We start from the raw sequence: 11,015 nt of genomic DNA, 5'->3' as shown, positions 1-11,015 counted from the left end.
TTTTTTTTTTTTTTTAGTAACATATAATGTATTATTTGTTTCAGGGGTACAGGTCTGTGATTCATTAGTCTTACACAATTCACGGCACTCACCATAGCACATACCCTCCCCAATGTCCATCACCCAACCACCCCATCCTTCCCACCCTCCTCCACTCCAGCAACCCTCAGTTTGTTTCCTGAGATTAAGAGTCTCTTATGGTTTTTCTCCCTCTCTGGTTTTGTCTTATTTCATTTTTTCCTTTCTTTCCCTATGATCCTCTACCTTGTTTCTCAAATTTCACATATCAGTGAGATCATATGATAATTGTCTTTCTCTGACTTATTTTGTTTAGTATAATACCTTCTAGTTCCGTCCACGTCATTGCAAGTAGCAAGATTTCATCTTGGGTTTTCCACATAAGTATCGTATCGTCTTCAAAGAGTGAGTTTGACTTCTTTGCCAATTCGGATGCCTTTTATTTCTTTTTGTTGTCTGATTGCTGAGGCTAGGACTTCTAGTACTATGTTGAATAGCAGTGGTGATGGTGGACATCCCTGATGTGTTCCTGACCTTAGGGGAAACGCTCTCAGTTTTTCCCCATTGAGAATGATATTCACTGTGGGTTTTTCATAGATGGCTTTTATGATATTGAGGTATGTACCCTCTATCCCTACACTGTGAAAAGTTTTAATCAAGAAAGGATGCTGTATTTTGTCAAATGCTTTTTCTGCATCTATTGAGAATATCATGTTCTTGTTCTTTCTTTTATTAAAATGTAGTGTATCACATTGATTGATTTGTGGATGTTTAACCCCTTGCAGCCCAGGAATAAATCCTACTTGGTCGTGGTGAATAATCCTTTTAATGTACTGTTGGATCCTATTGGCTAGTGTTTTGGTGAGAATTTTTGCATCCACGTTCATCAGGGATATTGGTCTGTAATTCTCCTTTTTGTTGGGATCTTTGGTTTTGGGATCAGGGTAATGCTGGCCTCATAGAATGAGTTTGGAAGTTTTCCTTCCATTTCTATTTTTTTGGAACTGTTTCAGAAGAATAAGTAGTAATTCTTTAAATGTTTGGTAGAATTCCCCTTGGAAGCCATCTGGCCCTGGGCTTTTGTTTGTTGGGAGATTTTTGATTACTGCTTCAATTTCCTCCTGGTTATGGGTCTGTTCAGGTTTTCTATTTCTCCCTGGTTCGGTTTGGTAGTTTATACGTCTCTGAGAATGCATCCATGTCTTCCAGATTGTCTAATTTGTTGGCATATAGTTGCTCATAATATGTTCTTGTAATTGTTAGTATTTCTTTGATGTTGGTTGTGATCTTTCTCTGTCATGTGATCTCTTTCATTCATGGTTTTATTTATTTGAGTCCTTTCTCTTTTCTTTTTGATAAGTCTGGACAGGGGTTTATCGATCTCATTAATTCTTTCAAAGAACGAACTAGTTTTGTTGATCTGTTCTACTGTTCTTTTGGTTTCTATTTCATTGATTTCTGCTCTGATCTTTATTATTTCTCTTCTCCTGCTGGATTTAGGCTTTATTTGCTGTTCTTTCTCCAGCTCCTTTAGGTGTAGGGTTAGGTTGAGTATTTGAGACTTTTCTTGTTTCTTGAGAAAGGCCTGTATTGCTATATTCTTTCCTCTTAGGACCATCTTTGCTGCATCCCAAAGATTTTGAACAATTGTGTTTTCATTTTCATTTGTTTCCATGAATTTTTAAAAGTCTTCTTTAATTTTTCTGGTTGACCCATTCATTTTTTAGTAGGATGCTCTTTAGCCTCCATGTATATGAGTTCTTTCCAACTTTCCTCTTGTGATTGAGTTCGAGTTTCAAAGCATTGTGGTCTGAAAATACACAGGGAATGATCCCAATCTTTTGGTACCTGTTGAGACCTGATTTGTGACCCAGGGTGTGATCTATTCTGGAGAATGTTCCATGTGCACTAGAGAAGAATGTGTATTCTGTTGGTTTGGGATGGAATGTTCTGACTGTATCTGTGAAGTCCATCTGGCCCAGTGTGTCATTTAAAGCCCTGATTTCCTTGTTGATATTTTGCTTAGATGATCTGTCCAATTCAGTGAGTGGGTGTTAAAGTCCCCTACTATTATTGTATTATTGTCAATGTGTTTCTTTGATTTTGTTATTAATTGGCTTATTTAATTGGCAGCTCCCATGTTAGGGGCATAAATATTTACAATTGTTAGATCTTCTTGTTGGATAAACCCTTTAAGTATGATACAGTGTCCTTCCTCATCTCTTATTATAGTCTTTGGTTTAAAATCTAATTTGTCTGATATAAGGATTGCCACCCCAGCTTTCTTTTGATGTCCATCAGCATGGTAAATGGTTTTCCACCCCCTCACTTTAAATCTGGAGGTGTCTTTGGGTCTAAAATGAATCTCTTGCAGACAGCATATCAATGGGTCTTGTTTTTTTAATCCAATCTGATACCCTGTATCTTTTGATTGGGGCATTTAGCCCATTTACATTCAGGGTAACTATTGAAAGATACAAATTTAGTGACATTATATTGCCTGTAGGGTGACTGTTACTGTATATTGTCTCTGTTTCTTTCTGGTCTATGTTACTTTTAGGCTCTCTCTTTGCTTAGAGGACCCCTTTCAATATTTCTTTGTAGGGCTGGTTTGGTGATCAAAATTCTTTTAGTTTCTGTTTGTCTTGGAAGCTTTTTATCTCTCCTTCTATTTTCAGTGGCAGCCTAGCTGGATATAGTATTCTTTGCTGCATCTTGTTTGGTGCCCTGAATATATCATGCCAGTCCTTTCTGGCCTGCCAGGTCTCTGTGGATAGGTCTGCTCCCAATCTGATGTTTTTACTATTGTAGGTTACAGACCTCTTGTCCTGAGCTGCTTTCAGGATTTTCTCTTTGTCTCTGAGATTTGTAAGTTTTACTATTAGATGTTGGGGTGTTGACCTATTTTTTATTTTTGAGGGGGGGTTCTCTGTGCCTCCTGGATTTTGATACCTGTTTCCTTCCCCAAATTAGGGAAGTTCTCTGCTATAATTTGCTTCAATATACCTTCTGCCCTCTCTTTCTCTTTCCTTTTCTTCTGGGATCCCAATTATTCTAATATTGTTTTGCTTTATTTTATCACTTATCTCTCGAATTCTCGCCTCGTGATCCAGCAGTTGTTTATCTCTCTTTTTCTCAGCTTCTTTATTCTCCAGCATTTGGGATTCTATATCACTAATTCTCTCTTCCACTTCATTTATCCTAGCAGTTAGAGCCTCCATTTTTTTATTGCACCTCATTAATAGCCTTTTTGATTTCGACTTGGCTAGATTTTATTTCTCCAGAAAGAGATTCTTTAGTTATCTTCTATGCTTTTTTCAAGCCCAGCTAGCATCTTTATAATTGTCATTCCGAACTCTAGTTCCGACATCTTACTAATGTCCATGTTGGTTAGGTCCCTGGCAGTCGGTACTGCATTTTGTTCTTTTTTTTTGAGATGAGTTTTTCCATTTTGTCATTTTGTCCCGAGAAGAATTAGAAGAAACTGCCTCCCAAAATTTTAGAGAAAGAAAAACTTATATATATATATATACACACAAAAATAAGGGTAAAATACACTGTAAGGATGAATATGACTGTAAAAATGAAAATTAAAAAAGATTTTAAAAGAATTGATAAGTTGATTGAAAAAAAAAAGAAAAATTAAAAAAAAAGAATGTGATCAGGCAGGTGAATAGAATAAAGCCATACACTAGATTTTGAGTGTATTTTGGTCTGTTAGAAGAAACTGCATCCCAAAATTTTAAAGAAAGAAAAGCTTATATATATATATACACACAAAAAATACAGCTAAATACAATGAAGGGATAGCATATGAGTGTAAAAATGAAAATTAAAAAAGATTTTTAAAAAGGAATTGATAAGAAGTTGGTTGAACAAGGAAAGAAGAAAAATTAAAAAAAAAAAGAAATAGAAAAAGAAAAATAAAGAAAATTTTAAAAATTAACTTTGAAAGACAAGAATCATGGGGAAAAAAGCCATGAATTCTCTGTGCTGTATTCCCCTAGCGCTGGAGTTTTGCAGTTTTCGTTAATCAGTGAACTTGGTCTTGGCTGCATGTTCTTGCTGATCTTCTGGGGGAGGCACCTGTTGCATTGAGTCTCAGGTGTCTTTGCCCCAGGTGGAATTGCACCACCCTTGCCAGGGGCCAGGCTAAGTCATCTGCTTGGGTTTGCTTTCGGTAGCTTTTGTTCCCTGAAGGCTTCCTGCACAGCTTTAGAGGATGAGAATGTAAATGGCGGCCTCTCAATCTCTAGCCCTGGAGGAGCTGAGAGCTGGGGGTGGGGAGCCCTCCTCAGTGAGCTCTCAGAGAAAAGCAGTCACTCACTCTGGTCTCCCGGGTCTCTGTCCTCACTCCGCGCTCATCCGGCCTGTGACTGTTTCTATCTCTGGCACACGGCCCCATTTGGAGTCTCCAAACCCAGTAGATTCCTGCGTCACACTCCGGTGCTGCACCTCGGGGAGGAAGGGGAGTCTCCCTTGATCTGCTGCTTGTTGGGCCCCGGCTCCAAGAGCAGTGGCCCGACTGTGCTGCAGGTCATGGTTTATGGCCACCCTGAGCTGAGAGCCCACTCCTCAGCTCACTCTTTGCGACCAGCTTCCCCGCTTTGTTACCTGGGAGCTCTGCCGCGCTCAGGCCGCCACAGTCTTTCTGTGACCGCAAGGGTCCTGAGACCACACTGGCCCAGCGAGGATTCCACCCCCTGCTTAGCCACTGGAGTGCCATTCCCTCACCGGAGCAGACTTCTAGAAGTTCTGATTTTGGGCTCCGCTGCTCTATCACTTGCCTGCAGCTGGCTGACGGCGGCTCTCCCCCACCGCTGGCAGTCTGTCTTTCCATATATCACCTCAGATTTACTTTTCTGTTCATTGAGTTGTTGCTATTCTTTTCTTTGTCCTCCAGTTGAGTTGGTAGATGTTCAGAATGCTCTGATAACTACCTAGCTGAATTCCTGGGACCAGACAAAATGTGGGTCTCCTGCTCCTCCGCCATCTTGCTAGCCCTCCCTAGATGTGTTCCTCTGTAGAGCTTTGGTAGTGACTGCTCTAGATACTACACCTTATATACACATCCTTTATCGGTTTGTTGGTGTTGTCATGTAAGCCGCTCTAATGGATTACAGAAAATTTACTCCTCTTTTCATCCATTTACCCTCCCGTATTTATAATACAATTTTCTTAAGCGTTTTCTCTACCTACATTCAGAACTACATCGGACAGTGTTATAATTTTTGCTTTAACTGTCTAACATAACTTAGACTTTCTTTCTCTTCCAGTTTTCTATCATTTATACCAATATTGTTGCTTACCTCGTTTTTCCTTCTTTCCTGATTCCTTCCAAGGTTCCTTCTTTCATCATTTTCTTTTTGTTTAGGGAACTTCTTTTAGCCATTTTTTAAGGTTTGGTCTACTAGCCACATATTCTCTTCGTTTTCCTTTCTCTGGAAATGTCTTGATACTTCATCCTGGAAGGTGTTTCCTCAGGATACAGGGATTCTGGGTTGACGGTTCTCTTCTTTCAGCACCGTCATGTTTTTCTCTTGGGTCCCAAAGCCCCTAGTCACTCAGTCTTCTCCCCTTTCAGAGCTTTCTTAATGTTTGTGCAGGGTTTTGAATTGTTCTCGATGGGAGAGATCGGGAAATGTATGTTTACTCTATCTTCCTGGAAGTGGTAGTCTAGGGTTATTTTTTAGACATTCTCCTAGTGCAATGCTTTGCACAAACACACTGTTCATAAATACTGATTCATTGTATGAGAATGCAGTGGAGGGTCAATGGGACCATGACTTACCTGGACCTATATGTTTACTCACTTTGTGCAGTCTGAGTATGTAGGTTGGTTTTCTAAGCTAGAAAGGCTTGAATTTGAGCCCTGCTTCTGCCACATCCCAATCGTTTTGCTTTTGAATTCTGAGCTTCCATTGCCTAATCAATAAAATGGTGTTAAAAATGTCTGTGTCATAGGCTTGTAAAGATTGAGATAACTTGTAAAGGCTTTAGCATAGTGCCTGGCACATCGTGAGTTTATAATAATACATTAGTTATTATTGCATTGAGTTCCTTGTCATTTAAGCTTATTTTCAGTTGCATTTCTGCCAACTCAGGCATTCCTATAGGTAAGAATTAACTTATCCTATTATACTTTGTCTTACTGGTTTTGGTGTGACAGGCTCACTGAATCTTTGTTCTCTCTAGCATATGTGATAAGGTCTCTTCTTACAAGATCATGAATTAAAACTTTTGACTAGGACAGTGCTGAGAACACATCTCTGGCTTTCTTTTAGAAACCTTCCTCCAGGTTCTTAAGACTCATTTGTTCAGTGCTTTCTGGATTCCTTTTTCCCAGTGAGCGACAAATCTCCCTAACTAACAATTCAGACTACCTTTCTCCCTCTTGCCTCTTAGGATAGTAGGACTCGGTCAAATGTGTTGCTGAAAGCAAATTATGCTTTCTTTGTGCTGTTCCTTGACCTACCATTAGAGTTATCCATTAAGTAAAATGGAGCTGATTTAATCAAAATCAATACCATGTGCTTTTGTGAGCATATGCTGTTTCTCCTATGCTTCTTTTCCAAGTATTTGCAAACTGTGTGGGATACAAAGTTTGATCATGTAGAAACACTGAGGCTGGCAGCAAACCTGGAGTTCAGCACCCACATTTCACAGATGAAAACTCAGGCCCAGGGCACTGAGTGAGCCCCCAGGGTCGTATACGACATAGCTTCAAGGATTTAGCTCTGGACACTATTTTAGAATATTATGGAACATTCATGACACCTAGTGGTCAGCTACTCTTACATGGATTGTGCATTGTCCGTATCAGAATGTCATTGTAAAAAATTTAAATAAAATATAAGTATCTTCTAAAGGCTCTTTTTAAACCTGTTTTGTAGTAAGAAAGTTGTTACTTGGTGTTATACGCAAACAATGAATCATGGAACACTTCATCAAAAACTAAGAATGTACTCTATGGTGACTAACGTTAGATAATAAAAAATTAAAAAAAAATAGGGGTGCCTGGGTGGCTCAGTGGTTAAGCATCTGCCTTCAGCTCAGGGCATGATCCCGGCGTTCTGGGATTGAGCCCCACATCAGGCTCCTCCGCTGGAAGCCTGCTTCTTCCTCTCCCACTCCCCCTGCCTGTGTTACCTCTCTCACTGGCTGTCTCTATCTCTGTCAAATGAATAAATAAAATCTAAAAAAATAAAATAAAATAAAAAAAATTAAAATAAGATGGCGGGCGGAGAAAGAAAGTTGTTAGTGGAATGTGTTGCAGTTTGAAGGAGGACCAGCAGAGGGCACCAAGGGTTTATTCATCTCTGCCTTGCCATGGGTCTTTTCCCCCTGAGAATTGTCAACCACCAAAATTTGGACCATCATCTGGGCAGTGATTTTCGTCTGGGTTGTTTACTGCCGCATCCCCCGTGCCTAGCACAGTGTTTGACATATAGTAGGCTCTCGATAAATATTTGTTGGATCCATATTTGTTACTATGAATAATTTCTGTGATACTTTTCTTTGGGGATTTAAAATTTCAAGAACAGTAAAGATAATGGAAAGGTGTCTTAATGGCTCAATTATTTTTCTTTTTGAATTTGGTATATTTGAATTTCTGATAGTTGGAAAATCATTTAGTCATTAATGACTGGCTTTGCTTTTTTCATCTTTGGTTAGTTAATAATTGGTGTCTGGTCTTCTGGCAAAGTATTACATAGTGTTTTCTTTTCCTCCAATTTTTCTATTAAATTTCTAATATTTCCAATAGTTCTGATTGAGATTATAGTGATTCTCAGAGAAATACTTTTGAAGAGAGATTTGCCAAATTGGGGCACATTTCTTTTAGACCAGGGGGGTTCTCCCTCACCCACACGAAATGTTCTTATTCTTTCCTGGAACTTTAGAGTTGTTTGGTAGAGCGTTTTAAGGATTTGAACACTGTGGGGAAGATTCAGAGGAATGGGTTTCAGTACTTGATGATTTAAGGCCATTTTGTTCCAATTTAATTTTAGAAGGGCAGCCTAAGTTTTGATTTAGCTCATGTTTTAAAACTTATTTTAAGGGTATTGGCTATGTACAAAGGCAACAAGAAAAAGTTCTTTGTGTTGCTTATGGCAGCTTGCTTAAAAACTAGTTGTGATATTCTCTGGAGTGCAGTGAACCTTCAAAAATTGAAAATGGCATAGTGGGAGCTTTGCGGAAAGAGGCATTTTAATATTGAAATTTCTCACGAAATCTATTATGCTTGAAACAGACTATCATTTGAGGGTCATGGGTACCCACTGATTATTTCACAGCTTGAAAACTACACAGGTCCACATCACTGCATTTGAACGTCTCATTTCTATGCAACAAAATATTAGATGAACCTTTATTCAGAAATGCTGATTTCTTTTTTCGTAGTGCAAATTATGAAGGAGTTATTTAAATGGTCTAATATTTTATATCTTTTTTCTAATATTTCTCAAATACAAACTTTAGGTGTGCTAAAATAATTATAGTGGTTTTAGTATTTGTTGATCATTTTATTTTATTCTGTTTGTTTGCTTTTTAAAATTTTATTTATTTAATTAGGGGTACCTGGGTGGCTCAGATGGTTAAGCGTCTGCCTTTGGCTCAGGTCATGATCTCTGGGTCCTGGGATCGAGCCCCATGTCAGGCTCCCGACACAGCGGGGAGTCTGCTTCTCCCTCTGCCTCGCCCCACTGCTCGCACTCTCTCTCTTTCCATCTCTCTCTCAAGGGAATAAATAAAAATCTTTTTTTAAAAAAGTTTTATTTATTTAAGTAATCTCGACACCCAATGTGGGGCTTGAACTCACAGCCCCAAGATCAAGAGTCACAAGGCCCTACTGACTGAGCCAGTGAGGCACCCCTGCTGATCACTTAAAATTCAACTTTTAGTGAAACAAAAATGTGAAAACACAAAGATGAACTTGAACCAGATCTTAGGACTAATTTTTCTAAAATTCAAAATATTTCCTTCTCACTTTGAATAATTTTGTATTGACCATTTTTATTTGTTGTTAAGTGTACTGCATTGGAACAGAAACTGAAAAGATTGTCTGAAGACTTGAGTTGTCAGAGACAAAATGCAGAAAGCGCCAGGTGTTCTCTGGAACAGAAACTCAAGGAGAAAGAAAAGGAGTTTCAAGAGGTAAGGTGAATGGATTCATGAGGAGTTTGCCTGGAAGGCTCTTGTTGGGCATTTCATAGTTTCGTCATTTGAAAAGAGTGGCTGTTTGTTATCACTTGGGGTGTTCTGCGAGTGGGGAACTCCTTTGTGAGGAAGAGGTTGCCCATATTTTCCTTCACACTTCCATCTTTCAGTTTTCGATTGGAGAAGCGACTCAGTAGTCAGAATGTTCTTTTTTATCTGTGTCCTCTGATTTCTTGTAAAACCTGTGGGTTGGCAAATACATTAGAGAGGTAGTTGATACAGTGGGGAAAGACGTTGGCAGACATGTTAGGGCTGAAGACTCCTTTCCAGAAGTATTGCTGCCAGTGGAAATTGAATTAACTTGGCAGGATGTATCCTATGGGGTGAGGCTCTCTAGTCTTTCAATAAGAGTGCCTGGAAATGGAAATGTGTTACCGGATGTGGTTATCAAAGTTGATTGATGGCATATCCTTGCTGTCATTCTAAATTGTAAGTGGTGTTATGATGTTTGGTATCTTCAACCCCATTTTTGAGTGTCTGATTTCCTAGCTGAGTTGTGACCATGACAGCTCAGGTCTACTCCCTTTTGCCCCTGGACTTGTCGAAAGAGAGATGAAGAATTTAATATTGGGGATGGGATGGAAGCTGGCTGGTCTCCGTGTGGTCAACCAGCAGATTCCTTCCCCTTCCCTCCGAAGGCCTGTGTTTGATCACTGGGACCAGTGCTAAAAACAGTTTATGCTTATCATTAAGTGAATGGTCGGCCTGACTCCCTGTTGTCTCCTGCTCTTTCAGCCAGCATGGCCATCCCGTAGGAGGCTTGCCACCCACCCTGGCGTCTCCTTGTCACCCGTCGGCAGTCCGACTGATGCTTGTGCCTTTGGTGTTTCAGGAGCTGTCCCGGCAACAACGTACCTTCCAAGCCCTGGACCAGGAGAGCACACAGATGAAAGCCAGACTCACGCAGGAGTTACAGCAAGCCAAGAACACTCACAACATCCTGCAGGCTGACCTGGATAAAGTAGGGAGCTGGCTTATTTCTCTCCTCAATTTGTCTCCCTTTTCCTTATTCATGCATTTTCTACACCGCTGCTGAATGGCTCTATCCTCCCTTTCCTTACTTAACCGAAGAAGAGAGCAAAGTGAGTCTAAGTCTGGGTTTTTGCATTGATAGAAAGAGGGGAGGGAGTGAGGATCTCAGACCTGAAGGTCCGTGCAGGGGTGTGATATTCCGGTGGTTCTTGCGTGTGTCACCAGGTGGGAGCCCTCCCCAGTAATTTATGCTCCTCAAACAGTCAAAGCGCTGAAAGCTATAATCGTTTACTTATTTAACACTTACTCCAAAAATGATCTCATCCGGTATCATGGCTTTGCCTCTCATCTGTATGATGGCAACCCTTATATTACCTTCAGCCGGGACGCCTGTTCTAAACTGCACGCTTGTGAGTGTGTACCTGATATTTCCACTCGCCTGTCCAACAGGCATCTCCTGCTTAGCGGGGTAATAGGGGAACACCCGCTATCTGTTTTAAATGTGCTTCTCCCGTAGTCTTCTTTATCCCAGTAAACAGCAATTCCATCCTTCACATCGCTGAGGCCTAATCACTGTGTCATCGTCAACTCTGCTTTTCTCTCACACCCCAGTCTTCCATTAGGATTCTTCTGACTACACTTTTATTTACACACACACACACGTGTGTGTGTGTGTGTGTGTGTGTGTGTATTTGTGTGTGTCTGTATGTGCCTATGTGTTTTTGCATATGTGTGGATATTATACGTATAGCTATATTTAAACCTTTGTGTTAATATGCAAAATCTACCTAGAACAAATTTACAACTCA

The 11,015-nt window shown here is 40.0% G+C and overlaps 1 protein-coding gene across 1 annotated transcript in view; it reads left to right on the top strand.

Annotated features, from left to right (window-relative positions):
• Nucleotides 1-11,015, top strand: part of CENPF (centromere protein F) — a 63,908-nt gene that overhangs the window by 17,164 nt on the left and 35,729 nt on the right. Inside the window, exons 8-9 of the mRNA XM_008701148.2 lie at nt 9,046-9,171; nt 10,067-10,195. Of these exons, the coding sequence (XP_008699370.2) occupies nt 9,046-9,171; nt 10,067-10,195 (255 nt within the window). The remainder of the gene's footprint in view (nt 1-9,045; nt 9,172-10,066; nt 10,196-11,015) is intronic.

Source organism: Ursus maritimus, unplaced genomic scaffold (assembly GCF_017311325.1).
Source record: "Ursus maritimus isolate PB19 unplaced genomic scaffold, ASM1731132v1 scaffold_2, whole genome shotgun sequence".
In the NCBI taxonomy this organism is placed as follows: domain Eukaryota; kingdom Metazoa; phylum Chordata; class Mammalia; order Carnivora; family Ursidae; genus Ursus; species Ursus maritimus.
The sequence above is the reverse complement of the archived record's forward strand: the minus strand, read 5'-3'. Positions and strand labels throughout refer to the sequence as shown.